The sequence below is a fragment of the Eretmochelys imbricata genome, chromosome 2 (genome assembly GCF_965152235.1).
Source record: "Eretmochelys imbricata isolate rEreImb1 chromosome 2, rEreImb1.hap1, whole genome shotgun sequence".
Classification (NCBI taxonomy): Eukaryota; Metazoa; Chordata; order Testudines; family Cheloniidae; genus Eretmochelys; species Eretmochelys imbricata.
In genome coordinates, this window is record NC_135573.1 from 216,304,866 (window position 1) to 216,320,739 (window position 15,874).

General features: G+C 42.1%; 1 protein-coding gene across 1 annotated transcript in view; it reads right to left on the bottom strand.

Annotated features, from left to right (window-relative positions):
- Nucleotides 1–15,874, bottom strand: part of SCIN (scinderin) — a 99,333-nt gene that overhangs the window by 61,046 nt on the left and 22,413 nt on the right. Inside the window, exon 4 of the mRNA XM_077809383.1 lies at nucleotides 523–672. Coding sequence (XP_077665509.1) covers nucleotides 523–672 — 150 coding nt within the window. The remainder of the gene's footprint in view (nucleotides 1–522; nucleotides 673–15,874) is intronic.

Here is a 15,874-nt window from a genome sequence, read left to right on the forward strand (position 1 = left end):
CCCCACCACTCTATCTAGCACTGATCCTGCACTATTGAGGGAGCTTTGCCATTGACTTCAAAGACCATAGGACCAAACCCTATATGAGTATTGTTTATTTAGGAGAGGAAAGGAATAACTTTGCTAGGGAAACTGCTGGATGAATTTATGTTTGTAGAAAGTAATTACTCCACCGGGATTTGTTCAAGACACAAAGGCTAACATTCTTACTTTTCCAAAAAGGGGGCCATGAAAGACAGCACATAAAGGGAGTAAATCATCTCATAGCACTAGGCTGGGGCACTAGCTCCGTCCTGACTGAGAGGGAAGAGCACCTAGCAGTGTTGTGTATACAGCACTCTTACGACAGAGCAATGAAGTTGATGGGTGTCCGGTGAGGATCTCCTCTCTGTAAAGACTGGGTCCAGTCCTGCTTAGATAATGAGATCTGATGACATATCCTGAGGTCAAGTATTATGGCGGTAGGACATGCCCAGAAGTCTGGATAACAGTGTATTTGAACCAGCAATACATTTACAATACCTTTGTAAGTTGTCTTGGCTCACTTCCTTCCTCTACAACAATTAGCTGAGATCTTCCATTCCTCTCATTGTCCCGAATGCCAACAGCAACTTGAGCAGCTTTCAGACGCTCAAATTTATTGCATGTTGAGCCACACCACTGGTAAATTTCCTAGAATAAATGAGAACAGATACTTCAGTCATCAGAATCAACATAGGGCAGAATTATGAAATACTTTAGAGCTGTTACTAAAACACAAAGGGCCAGACTGTCAGGTTGTGTAAATCAGCACACCACCATTGAATTTAATAGAGTTACCTCAAATTACACCAGCTGAGGATCTGGATCAAAGACTGGTTTTGTGTCATATAGACTAGTGCTATAACTGAAGTATTCAGGTAGCCTCACTCACCATAGTGTCTATGCGCTAGGGCTTCGGTTTGGTCCAGAAGTGCAAAAATCTGGCTGTTTATCTGAAGCTTATCTAAACAAGCTGAATCCCTTGAGTTTCTTCATGAGAAATTTCTTCCCCAATCTCAGAAATGAAATTTCTGGTACTTCTTCCAATGAGGAACACTCTGAGTTCAGCCCCTCTTATGGAACTGTCAAGGCTCATTCCCCACTCTGGCACTTTGAGTGCAGAAGGTGGGGGCCCGCAAGGATTCTAAAAATTAATACTGGCCACTTCAGGCTTGTATTAAACTCCCAATGTTACAGCTACTTTCTCTGATCTTGGATTGGTAGATGCTGCCACCACTCAAGTGTAGAACTCCTTTGAGACCCCAGGAGGGCACACTTGGGAATTCCTTCCTGTGGGGTACATTCAAGCCCTTTCACCCTCCCTCCAGGGACAAGCTGACAAAGAAAAAAAAAAGGAAATCAGCTGTTGTCACAAGCTAATTAAGCAACGTGTGTCTTAAGAGGTTTGTGCACAAATCCAATTCTGTTCTTAAAAAAGGTAAATTTTATTAATAAAAAAAAGAAAATAAATACATCTGGGAACTCAGGCTATTGCTAGATTTTAAAAAAGCAACTACAAGGTTTAAGCACTAAGAATAGCTTTCTTGAGGTCCAGCTTAAAGGTTACAAGCAAAACCAAAAGCACCTGGGGTTAGCACAGAAGAATCTACAAGCCATAACGAAATAAAAGGAATAAACCTAATTGCATCTTCCTAGACATTTCCTGATCAACTTACATATCTGAGGTTTTAAATGAGTAGTTTCTAGGTATAATACTGATGATTTTTTCATACCTGGCCCAAACTTCTTACAGCATAGCTGAGGCCCTGACTGCCTCTTCCTGGGAGAACAACAGACAGACAGACAAAAGGGGAGTCTTTTTTCAATTTTAAAAAGTTCTAGCCTTTCCATTGGCTCTTCTGGCCAGGTGCCCACTACTTCCTTTTACCTATGCATCACAGTGAGACTTTTTAACCTTTTACAGGTAGAGCAATTAGAGAACAGCTATTAAGAAGGATTTTATAGCTACTGGCTGGCTGGGTGTCCATAAAAGGGAGCCCCCCTCCCCCCCACTTTCATTTATCACAGGGACTTTGACAGTTCCAGTTCTGATTCCAGACAGAAACCAGAGCCAAAGAAACCTCACCCAAACATTTCAGAATTTTGAGTCTGGTTCTCAAAAATGGACAAAAGTCCTTCAATTTGGTCTGCTAATTCCTGTTTTGAGGACCATTCATTTTAGATTGCTATTCTCGTGTAGGCCCACTGCTGCTTTGACACATCACTAAAGTCTGGGTCACTCAAAGGCACTTCCAAAAGAGCAAATGCCTAATCGCCTTCAATAAAGCTCTTCTGTATTGGAGAGTTTGCTCACCAGTGTTCTGATCCAAAACCACATGAAGTCAATGCAAAGCCTCTCACTGAGTCTAGGTCAGGCCCTAGGCAGGCCCTTCAAGGATCTAGTTATCAGTATGGGGATTCTTCAATTGACAGTGTCACAATGATTAACGTTTGTTTAGAGCATCTGAAATGTTTCACAAGTCAGATAATCTATCCTAGATGCAGACTATGTGTCATAGAATTTCAGGGTTGGAAGGGACCTCAGGAGGTCATCTAGTCCAACCCCCTGCTCAAAGCAGGACCAATCCCCAACTAAATCATCCCAGCCAGGGCTTTGTCAAGCCTGACCTTAAAAACTTCTAAGGAAGCAGATTCCACCACCTCCCTAGGTAACGCTTTCCAGTGTTTCACCACCCTCCTAGTGAAAAAGTTTTTCCTAATATCCAACCTAAACCTCCCCCACTGCAACTTGAGACCATTACTCCTCGTTCTGTCATCTGCTACCTCTGAGAACAGTCTAGATCCATCCTCTTTGGAACCCCCTTTCAGGTAGTTGAAAGCAGCTATCAAATCCCCCCTCATTCTTCTCTTCTGCAGACTAAACAATCCCAATTCCCTCAGCCTCTCCTCATAAGTCACATGTTCCAGTCCCCTAATCATTTTTGTTGCCCTCCGCTGGACATTTTCCAATTTTTCCACATCCTTCTTGTGGTGTGGGGCCCAAATCTGGACACAGTACTCCAGATGAGGGCTCACCAATGTTGAATAGAAGAAAACGATCACGTCCCTCGATCTGCTGGCAATGCCCCTACTTACACAGCCCAAAATGCCATTGGCCTTCTTGGCAACAATGGCACACTGTTGACTCATATCCAGCTTCTCGTCCACTGTAACCCCTAGGTCCTTTTCTGCAGAACTGCTGCCTAGCCCTTTTGTCCCTAGTCTGTAGGGGTGCATGGGATTCTTCTCCCCTAAGTGCAGGACTCTGCACTTGTCCTTGTTGAACCTCATCAGGGATTTCTTTTGGCCCAATCCTCTAATTTATCTAGGGCCCTCTGTATCCTATCCCTACCCTCGAGCGAATCTACCTCTCCTCCCAGTTTAGTGTCATCTGCAAACTTGCTGAGGGTGCAATCCACACCATCCTCTAGATCATTAATGAAGATATTGAACAAAACCGGCCTGAGGACCGAGCCCTGGGGCACTCCACTTGATACCAGCTGCCAACTAGACATGGAGCCATTGATCACCACCCGTTGACCCTGACAATCTAGCCAGCTTTCTATCCATCTTATAGTCCATTCATCCAGCCCATACTTCTTTAACTTGCTGGCAAGAATACTGTAGGAGACCGTGTCAAAAGCTTTGCTAAAGTCAAGAACAACATGTCCACTGCTTTCCCCTCATCCACAGAGCCAGTTATCTCGCCATAGAAGGCTATTAGGAGCAGCGAACAGCAGAGAGGCTAACAGAGGGAGTTTGCCTGGGATCTGTCTGAGAGGAGTAAACAAAACAGATTTAGGTCTTTGAAGTACTTGCTGAAAACATAGGCAGAATAGAAAAAGTGAAGAAATTCTGGAGGTTGAACTGGAAGGAGCTAGTCAAAAGGGAATTGGTCAGTTAGTATTTCTAGTTATTTTTTTCATTTCTTTTTGGACAGTGTTAATTTGAGAGAAAAAAAAATGTTTTCAATAATTCTGCAGAGTCTCCAATACAATAGCAATGGCAAAAGCTACACAATATACACATCACATTTTTAATAACAAGGATCATCACTAAATAATTAATATTTTCATCTTTCAAAAAGGAGGTTAAACAATTGGCTGAGCAGGCTATTGTCTCTGGATATGGTACAAATAGTAAGAGATGCACTGTCTGTCAGTACTTTCACAGGTAAATAACTGGTTTGTAAAGTTTAGGTCAATATAATAAAAATAATGTGGCCCAATTTTTTTATCACAATTTTAAACTCTTCCTTGCAGACTGCCTCTATAACTCCCACGCAAGAGTTGTAGTCACAGAAATATCAGTTTCAAACAAGTGGGTTATGAAATATTGCTTATTCATGCAAGTCAAAGCAAGTACCTTCTTGTAAATGCTAACTTGCTGTGTGTAGAACAGACAGTAGATACCCTACTCAAAGCTTATTTCAAATGTCTGGTTTTGACTGATTAAAGGAAACTAAAACACACGTGACTCACAGCCTAGACCCTAGGCCCTTCCCCACCAAGTGGTTACCCATGTTTGGAATCGGCTGCCACCAACCAGCTGTTTTAGGGTTTCATTAAGAGTAAAGTTAAGCTACAACCAGAAGCTCAAATCTGGACCTCTTCAAATTTCAGGGGGCTCATTTCTGAATCTCTATATCTTTGAACCTGCCTTTATAATTTTGATCCTAGGTCTGAGTCAAAAGCAGATGGGCCTGTTTTCCCCATTCTGGTTTGGATGTGTACTTTGTCAGCTATCCACAATCTGGGACCAAAATCTTGGCTTCAAATTTGGCTAAATCTAATCTGATTTAAATAGTGCCTTCTTGACCCATCTTTAAAACAAGATTTTGTTATGAAGTATTCTAAATCTGTATCAAGAGAAGTCAGATAAAGTTATTGTTTAGAACTGTGCTACACTGAGTATAGATAGGCTTGGAAGGATTATATTTTTATTGGTAAATTTCAGTAAACATCAATTTCACTGTACACAAAAAAACAGATGAAAAATGATAAAGATAGGAGGCAAAGAAAGAAAAATGCTGGTTGAGATCTTATTCAAGTTTGATTTAAGGATATTTACTTCTTATATTTTGACATGTGATGTTTACAATTTGTGTTTTAGCAGTTACAAAGCTTTAACTTTTTGAAATCAATGTCTACCATTATTAAATAATTGACTGACCCATTCTGTTGCCTGCTTCCCATATTTTCTTGCAACTGGGCACATTTTAAAAAAATGATAAAAAGGAAAAAATGCCTTAAAAAACCCAACATTTATATCATCCATCAAAATTATTCAAAAAAATTGAATTCTGCCAAACCTAAGTATAGAGTAAAAACCATTGCAAATCCAGTCTCATTTACCATATTTTTTTATTCAAAAACAATCATGTATTACCACAAAACTAAGGGTGAGGTTAGGAAATCAAGGATGTCTTAGAAAGACCATGTAGCATCCACATAATTAACCCCACTCAACAAATGTAGGCAAAACATTTACCAAAGCCAAAAATATTAGAAAGATGTATTAAAAACATAAATACTGAACAAATAAGGTGTACCTAATGAACGACAGAGAAAAGACACTGGAACTTAGTAAAGCATAAGGTAATAAAAACGTAGAAAAATAAAAACTGAGAAACAAATATTTTTCCTTTGTAATCATACTGTATAAAATTAACGCTCATTGTAAACAAATATGACAACCCGTATGAAGATAGCAAGAGATCTCTAATGCAGTGGTTAGTGTTGTTTTATTGCTCATTCACTGAATGGAGGAGAGAGAGAGAGGAGCCATAAACAAGATAAGGAGTACTTGTGGCACCTTAGAGACTAACCAATTTATTTGAGCATGAGCTTTTGTGAGCTACAGCTCACTTGTGAGCTGTAGCTCACGAAAGCTCATGCTCAAATAAATTGGTTAGTCTCTAAGGTGCCACAAGTACTCCTTTTCTTTTTGCGAATACAGACTAACACGGCTGTTACTCTGAAACCTGTCATAAACAAGATGTCTCTTCTCAGAAATCCTTCACAAACCTATAACTCCATTCACCTTTTTATTTTCTTCTGAAAATCTTATTTATTTTAGATCTTGTCTACACAGAGGAAATTGACCGGCATAGCTATTCCAATTTAACTGTTCCATGTGGGCACTCTGTTCCAGAATAAAATTGATTTTATTCCAGAATAATTACTTGGCTTTGTGAATGGAGTAATTATTGTGGAATAAAGCCACTTTTTTCAGGAATAGTGTCTGCATGGAGAGCTATTCTGAAATAGCTATTGTGGAATAGTTTATTTTGCAACAGCTATGCCAGTCAATTTGATCAGTTTGTAAATATGGCCTTAGTGCTGGACAGATCTCAAAAGACTTAGAATTTGGTTCTGAGAAGCACCCAGAAGTTTACTTCTTTATCCAAATTTCTTAGATCTGCAGAACCCAACTGGAAATCTTGTAAGAAGTCTCACCTGTAAGATTTTTGGTACTACTATGAATTAGGAGGTAAACCCTACAAAAAAATAATAGTCTAATTATTTCAATACTTCTGGTTTTCTCACAAGAAGCAGAACAATAGAGGTCAAGATAATAAAAAGAGAGAAGTAACCAAGCTTTTGAAACTTCAGTAAAGGTTTATTTTAAGTGAAAGATAAAGGAACTATGATTTTATCCAAACTGTTTTCCCCCGATCTGTTTCTCATGTATGCTCACGTTTGAATTTTTTTCAAATGGCTTCCTCAATTCTCAAAGACTTTCTGTGTGCATATATACTTTTTGTTCATATTATATTTCTGCAGAAGTGAAACACTCAAACATATGTTTCAGGCTTACTTTTCATTCTCATCTTGGCTTTTCTCTTTGTTGCTCCCAATTTAGCTGATTTCAAACATCAGTGACACATGCTGGGACCACTGAAGATGTATCAGCAATAAATAAGAGTTTTTTATTTCTCACAAAATATAGAAGCAGTAAGGAGGAGAAACAAAATATTTTTCCACAAAATTAACTGGAGAGATTAAGGAAGTCTTGCCTTATCATGTGTGCTTTGCAAGTTGAAAGAATCTCTCTCTCCAGCACTTTCATTAAGGTTAAAGTTCATCAGGTTTCTACTACACCACACCTGAGCATTATCCTTTGCACCTTGACTCTCTCTTCTTTAAATAAATATTACCTAGATGTGTAAAGTTCAGTCTTGGAGGATGACTGCAGCTCTATAAATATATACTACAATCTTAACAATACTCACACTGGGCTGTCATTTGCATTTAAAAAAAATAAGGCCAAGATTATCAAAAGTGAATAATGATTTAGGGTGCCATCTTAATGCATCTTAAGAGAGTCTGGTTTTCAGCACTTTCTGAAAACCAAGCCCCTTTAAGGCTGAAGTTAGACACCCAAAAATCAAGGTACCTCAAATCACTTTTGAAAAAAATCTTGATCCCAGTTTCCTCCACTGGGATTAACATGGCTGACTGTATTTTGGGTTTTATTTGCATTGGAATTAAACCTGACATGTACGTGGTGAGCCCAGGGAAGGTATTTTTTTCTAAAAGCAAGACACAATGATCTGATCACTCCATATGTTAAATCTGTGGGATGAGCCTCTGTGAGAGGAGATCTCCACAAAGAGATCTCCTTTAGATCCTCTCATATCATCCCATTAGGACAGGCATGATATTTGCAAACCTCCACCCAGCCCAGCCCAAACCATGGCAAAACCTGGAAAATCACGAGGGTTATGTGTACATTGTAATTAAACACTCACAGCTGGCCTCTGTCAGCTGACTCTGGCTCACAGGGCTCGGGCTGTATGGTAGTAAAACTGCAGGTGTAGATGTCTAGTCTTAGGCTGCAGCCCAGGCTCTGGAAAATTCCCCTGCATAGGGTCCCAGAGCTTGAGTTCCAGCCCAAGCCAGAACATCTACACCAACTTCACAGCCCCGCAAGCAGCTGACACAGGCTAGCCATGAGTGTTTAATTGCAAGGTAGACATACCCTAGGACGCCAGCTCCATCTGCACAGTTTGGGGTGGGGTCAGTGTTCCACAGCAGGCCACTGAGCTACCAGGGCAGGAGACAGCTCCTGCATCTCCCAGGAACAGCCACCTCTTGGGGCTTCAAGCACCAGAACAGTTTCTAACAAGGTACAAGTGGGTGACGCAGGTGCCAAAGCTCAGGGATACACTGAACCGGACTGGCCTGTTGGGACTCGCTTATCTAAAGCGGCAAAGGAAAAATATGGAAAGAGCAGTTTGTGGAGTTGTTCCTCCTACTTTTTCTATGAGGATCTGGCTGAGGACATGGGGAAAAAAAGGAAAAGAAGGATGAAGACAAGTCCCAGGTAGCCCAGACCCTTAAGAATCGGACTGTATCATTTCACATACATGAGAGTATAATTTGTGAGAGAAACCCTGGGAGGAGTGTGTCCTTATTTATGAGAACATAATTGCAAGGGTTAACATTACATAGGGGTGCATGGCATGGGTAAGGAGTTTAGACCAAGAGTGGCAGAAACCAGAATTGTCATGGGGGGGGGGGGAAGAACTAGGATCTCTGGCTTGGCCATCATGTCCAGCTGTTTTTCCATAGATTTTTGATTGCCAGTGCCAAAGCCACAGGTCCCAATTGTGGATATCAGTGTTAGGGATCGGGATAGAGGTGGTCTGGCCTAATAGTCAGAGCTGGTATCCAGGTAGGGGACAAAGCCAAAGGTCAGCAGCAGAGTCAACTGCCAATTACCAGATCCAGGAGTCAAGCCTGCGTCAGAATCAGGAATCAAAGCTGAGGGTTGGAGCCAGGGTCAGATACCACATCCTCAGCTGCTATAAATCAACATAACTCAGTTGACATCAGTGGAACCTGTCACTTACATCAGGTGAGGATATGGTCCACTGTTTCTACTAGGTTTCAGAGTAGCAGCTGTGTTAGTCTGTATTCGCAAAAAGAAAAGGAGTATTAGTGGCTTTCGGATGCATCTGATGAAGTGAGCTGTAGCTCACGAAAGCTTATGCTCAAATAAATTGGTTAGTCTCTAAGGTGCCACAAGTCCTCCTTTTCTTGTTTCTACTAGATTAAATATAAAAATTCCATACTACTTCCCTGAAGAGAATCACCTAAACAACTGAAGTCTTGAAGCACAAAACCAAGTAAATGTTATCCAGGATAGTATACACTTGTGCTTTTAGTCTAATAAGTGTGTACAGAAAATTAAAATATAAATATTAATATAATTTTTAATACTATTCCATATGAAGAGCAACTTATGTGATCCTTTTCAATTTCCATTATTAAAAATCACTATAAGGACACAGTCCACATGATGGACTAGCAGCCTCCAACTTAATTTAAATTGATTTAGTTTAAAAAAAAATTGCAAGAAAGCAAACAAAAACACATAAGTGGGTTTTGCAACAGTCCAGTTTTACAAAAAACAATGTGATTCAATTTGAAGTTTGTGGAAGAAAACAATATGACCATAAAAAAGAGTTAGCCCTAGATTGTCGAGCTTGTCAGTCAATTTTCACATTTTAGAATGTTCTTTGTCAAGTGAGAGGCCCAGGAAGAGGTGAGGGAGTTCACACAGGAAATGAATACATTAGGGACCAAGCTAGTGCAGTAGATCCTCAGGGTTCCTGGGTCTTATTCTTAGCCTTTCAGTGGTTAGCTATGCAACCTTAAGCAAGTTAGAGGACTAAACTGAAATAGAGTGACTGTCAAATGGATGATACACACTGTGCCAATCACACAGGAGTGTTGTGAAAATTAATGTGTGTGTTTTACATTCAAAGTATTTTTTACTATCTCCATCTAAGCAGCAGAATTAGAATACACATTAAAATTTTATGCAATATAAATATTGTTTCAGGTACAGGATATATAATTTCATAGAATTTACTTAAGGCACTATTTTTAGTCTTACTTTACTAGAGTTATTCTGAATTGGAAGGCTGATAAATTAAATATCTATTAGAGTGAAAATAGCCTTCAAATGCTCACTCTTCTCAAAACAGCAACTTAATTCATGAGTAATTCCTATGCTATACCCTGTTTATTTTTCAGAAGTCCCTTTCTGAAATTATATAAACAGTCAGCTTGAGAGGAATCAAAGTGACTATGTATGTTACAGAGCTATGTTATGTTACTGGTATGTACGGTGCTTTATATCCATCTCTATTTTCTTTCAGTGTCCCTGTAGGACAAATTATCTCCTTCCTCACATTGGTAAGCAGCTACTCACATGAGAAATTTCATTGAATTCAAGTCTATGGGACTACTTGTGTGCGTAACTGGTCACCAATGCGTGTATGGAGGTCATATGCTAAAAAATCATGACTGACTTTAAAATCACAATTTGAAAAAAAATAATTGTTGAATTTTTTGTTATTTGCCTTCTGGTTTTCAAGCCTCTAAGGTGAAGTTGGGTTACAGTTTCCATCTTTTCTCCATAACCATGCGCTGTTCCCTGCACTGTATGTACTGACTGATGGGTGTCTGGACACAAATACTTGCCAACAGACCTTTTCCGCCTTGGAGCTGCAGTGTACAAACTGGCATAGTAACAGGTCCACATTTCTAGTGCTCTCTCTGTCCTGCTGCTTGTGTGTGAAGGAAGCATCTAGCTCCTCAGGATAAAACAGTTATTCACCTGTATTGTACCTGTTGTTCTTTCAGATGTGATGCTCACAGAGGTGATGCATGGGAGGGGAGGGGGTAATGCATGGTCACATGCTCTCGCTGCTGCCCTCACACTGCCCCCCACTACCGGCAGGTACAGGATGCACACATGTATTCCATGTACGTGTGTGTGCCCCCAGTGTTCTGAAGCCAGAGAACTTTGCCTAGCAGTACCCATAGGGGCAGCACTCATGCCCTATGGCCCTAGCCCCTCTTCTGCGTGTATAAGGGCAGCACTGCCCCCATTCCCCTCAGTTCCTTCGCACCAAGAGTAAGGCCCTAAGTGCAGAGGGGATGGAGGGTGGGTTGCAGAATACATGTCAGCATCCCATCTCAAAGAACAAACACATAAGTAGCCATGTTTTCTTCTTCGAGTAGATGCAGTCATGTATTCCATGTAGAAGACTCACAAGCAGTACTCGCAGGAGGGGCTCAGAGTCTATTTAAACACAGACTGCAGGACTGCCTTCCCAAAGTTTGCATCTGAGCTGGATGTAGTAGTAATAGACAATGGTTTGTAAACATGTGCAGAGGACCAAGTGGCAGCCCTGTAAAATGTCCAATATAGGAACATCATTTAGACCAGTGGTTTCCAAACTTTTTTTCTGGCAACCCAGTTGAAGAAAGTTGTTGATGCTGGTGACCCAATGGAGCTGGGAATGAGGGGTTTGGGGTGTGGGAGGGGCTCAGGGCTGGGGCAGAGAGTTGGTGTGCAGGGGTGAGGGCTGCGGGGTGGGGCTGAGAATGAGGGGTTTAAAGATGTGGGAGAGGACTCTGGGCTCGGGCCAGGGATGAAGGGTTTGGGGTACAGGAGGGGGCTCTGGGTTTGGGGGGAGCTCAGGGCTGGGGCAGGGGATTGGGGCGTGAGGTTGGGGCCCAGGCTTACCTCGGGCAGCTCCCTGTCAGTGGCGCAGCTGGGGTGCTATGGCAGGCTTCCTACCTGCCCTGCACCATGGACTGGAAGCGGCCAGCAGCAGGTCTGGGTCCTAGGCGGAGGTGCGCAAGTGGCTCAGCGTGGCTCTTGCCCACAGGCACTGCCCCCCAGCCAATGGGAGTGCAGAGCTGGTGCTTGGGGCAGGGGCAGGGCACGGAGCCCCGTGGCCCCTCCACTTAGGAGCTGGACCGGCTGCTACCCACTTCCAGGGCACAACGCAGTGTCAGAACAGGTAGGCACTAGCCTGCCTTAGCCGGGCAGCACCGCCAACAGGACTTTTAAAGGCCCGGTCGGTGGTGCTGACCAGAGCCGCTACAACCCAGTGCCTTACATTCTGTGACCCAATACTGTGTCATGATCCACAGTTTGAAAACCACTGATTTAGACAATATTGCCAGGCCCTTATAGAAAGAGTTTATACCCTTTGGGCAGATGCAATCTGAGCTATTTTGTATGCCGTCACAATACAGCCCAGAAGGTGCCGAGGACACAATGGAGGATGAAGTGCTAGAAACTCCTGGAAACACCAGAAAATACTGGAAAACTCCTGAACTACTGGAGACTCAGGGACTGAGAGGCAAAGCAGGACTGAAGCCACCTCCTATGCCACTGATGTGGAAACAGTCGGTGCGGGTCCCGATGTCATCACTACTGGACTCAACAGACCCCCCCAAGGCCGAAACGAGAGTCGATGATATGGGCTCTCACTGATCTCAGCAAGGTACTGGTAAGTGTTTAGATGGCCCTGCTCCAACTGCATGTAGGAAGGATTATGTTGCTGTCAATACTCCCCATAGAAGATGAGAAAGAGCTACCCGAACCAGGGATTAGTCCTGATTAGTCTTACAGGACTTCTTCCTCACCGCATCAGAGAGAGAATGAATCCTCTTCCTCTTGGGGGAAATAGCAGGGTCCAAATGTGGTGCAGCATCACTTGCCAGTTCCACAGGCGACCGCCAATCACATGAGGGCCTCAGTGCCAAAGCCGGCCGCATGGCCTGCTTCGGAAGGTGCTGCTTCAGCCGTAAGACTCTCAACACTTGTGTCCTCTTTTTGAATGACTTACAGATGGAGCACTATTCCTTAATGTGCCAATCACTGAGACACAACAAGCACCTCTTGTGGGGATCACTACTGGGAATGGCTCCCCCACACGATGGACAATGCTTGAACCCTGGTCAGGACATCACACAAGGCAGCCAACGACTCCAACACTATACTAACACTAAACTAAACCTAAGGTTCTACTAACCAACTATTATCTAGGGGGGCGGGGAGGAATCTCTCAGAAACCTGAGGCTGAAAACATGAGGTGAAAACACCACACTAAACACCAGATTCAAACCCTGGGCAGTGAAAAGGAACTGAGGAGGGGGTTGGGGCAGCACTGCTCTTATATAGCCAAAGTAGGGGCTAGAGCCACATGATGTAACCACCTCCCCTACGTGAACGCTAGGCAAAGTTCTCTAGCTTCAGTGAGCTGTGTATGTGTGCACACACCTACATGAAATACACAGCTGCATCAGCTCAAAGAAGAATTCTCCCTTTTCAACGTATTAGTGTAGAAGGGACAATATAGCGTGGTCTACTGGGTACAATGTGTAACTAGGAATCAGTAGTCCTGGGCTCTTCTTCCGACTGCTAGGGGCATGCTAAGTGACATGAGTTCTCTGTGCCATCTGAAAGAATGATATAACAATACTTACCTGCTAAACAAAAGTGTCCTGAGGATTGATTACTTACAGTTTGCAAAGAACTCTGAGATCTTAAAATGAATGGTGCAAGCAATTATTACTGGAGAGAAATTATAAAAGCACATCCCAGTGCATCCATTTCTGGCTCTGAACTGGGTGAGGAGTTATTAATAACAGTGCAGGCAAAAACACTTGCTCCATTCAGAGGAGGTTTGGTATGAAATTCCGCCCCCACACACACACCCTTCTCCACATACAGTGCACTTTATATTCAATTGGCACCCTGTCCTGATTGAAGGCAAATGAAAATATGTGTCCTGTCCATGTACTATAAAACCCTAGCTGGCCCAAAAAGAGAAAAGCTAAGAAAGCCAAAAACAAGTGCCATAAAAATTCTAATAACTAAAATAATTTCACAGGAAGGGCATTCATGGACTGGTGTACAAAGATTTTGTTCCATAATCTGTTTTTCCAAGTACCTAGTATCTATCGAGCCTATGTTTTACTCTTGATACTGCGCTGATCCCATGCTAATCAGTGATGGATACTTTTTCTCCCCTACAAATGACAGACCACTGAGCACATTACACTCCCCATTTCAGAAGTTTCAGCAGCTGCATGACAACTTGTAGCAAAACAGATACACTGTACTGCATAGAAAAAACCCATATTGGACACTATCTTTCATGGCTTCTTTAAACTACGCCTTTGAGATTAGAGTTTAAATAAAACAAGCTGTGGAGTATTTGGAGTAAAAACCTGTGTTCATGAAATAAGCAGAATTAACTACTGTGAGAAGTTGATATGGAGGAACTGAATACATTGACTAAATAGTTTTCACTAGCTGCCTTTCCATATAGTCTCTCTGTGGTAAGTACTAGTCCCACATGTCTTGTTCCTTAAATTATAGATTATTCGGAAACCATATGCTAGGCAACTCAGAATTCACATGTTCTGACCACTTAAATAGAAAAGAGAACATTAATGTCTGGCCCTTGTCTTCGAAGTCAGATGTGGTAGTAGAAACAGGCACAAAAAAAAGCCCCAGATACAGACAGCCCCAGACTTTGGGGAAGTTTGGATCCAGATCACATACATACGAAACTGCTGTTCATTCACTGAAGTACAGCAAATTTGGTTTAAATTTTGTTTTCTGGTACACCAATAAAATCCACATTGACTTCAAAGCGCAGGTAATAAAACAAATCACATAAGATTAAGCTAGATGTTGGCTTTTTTGGGGGTAAGGGGGTGGGGAGCGGAGTTGGGCAATCAAGGTATGTCTATATTGCAATTAGACATCCATGGAGGGCCTGTGGGACTCAGGCTAAGGGGCTGTTTAACTGCAGTGTAAATTTTTGGGCTCCAGTTGCAGCGCGAGCTCTGGGACCCTTCCACCTCATAGTGTCCTGGAGCCCAGACTCCAGCCCGAGCCCGAACATCTATATTGCAATTAAACAGCTCCTTAGCCTGAGCCTCTTAGCCCAAGTCAGCTGGCATGGGCCAGCCATGGGTTTTTAATTGCTGTGTAGACTTTACTCTCAATTACATGAAGGTTACTGAGGGTAGACTATGTTGCCCTTAGTTTGGGCAAAAGGGCAAGCAAAATATATAAACACAGTTTCAGTCTGTGGAGGGTCTTTTTAAAAACGAGTTTGAAGGAAATTGAAGTGCCTGGATTAGATTATACTGGTACACCGGGAAGAATAATCACAATAAGATATGTAATGGAAGATCACATAAACTGGACCAAGAGGGCATCAACACTATCAGATTTTTGATTATCAAATAAAATGACACTCAGTAACCTGTTTGCTGCCTGGTATAAAGCAGGGTTACTTTCAAAAACTTGAAAGGAAGAAAGAAAGTGTAGAATATTTACATTAATTTTGCAATGTGTTCCACTCCTTCCACCCCCACCTCATCTCACTTCTCTTCATTAGGAAAACAGCTGTGTTCTTACCACATGTTGGCTAGTTTCAGTTAACTAACATGAGGTAAAATTCCAGTGAAGACAAGGTGCTCTGCAGTTTTCACATTTGTCAGCAGGTCAAGGTACACCCCAGACTCCCCCATAGTAACTTGTGTGAAAGCTACAAACTGCCTTGTCTTCACTTAGGATTTTACCTCAGGCTAACTACAATTCACTAATCTGGTATGGACACAAGGTTTTTTCCCCTCCAAGTGAAAACATACCCTTTTAGTTTGACTGGCTTTTCTCTATTTTCCTTCGGTGTTATTTCCATTTTCTGAGACTCCCCTTCAAGTTGTCTTTTAAAAAAAATTGGTTTAATTCCCCAATCCTTTCTCCTCCCCACCGCCAGTATTTTCTACATTGTTAAATTTAAGCAGGTCAGAGTCCAGGGAGAAATAGCCACATCTCAAAAACCATCACTGCAATTCCCCTCTTGTTGGTAAATCTGCAGCGAAGCCAAAGACTGAATGGGCATGAAACAGAAAAAAACAAAAACTGTAGAGAACTGAAAGTGTGATAAAGAAGGTGGCCAGACAGAAGCCAGGGAGAACATCTGGGGTGAAATCCTGACCCTAAAAAATAAAATGGG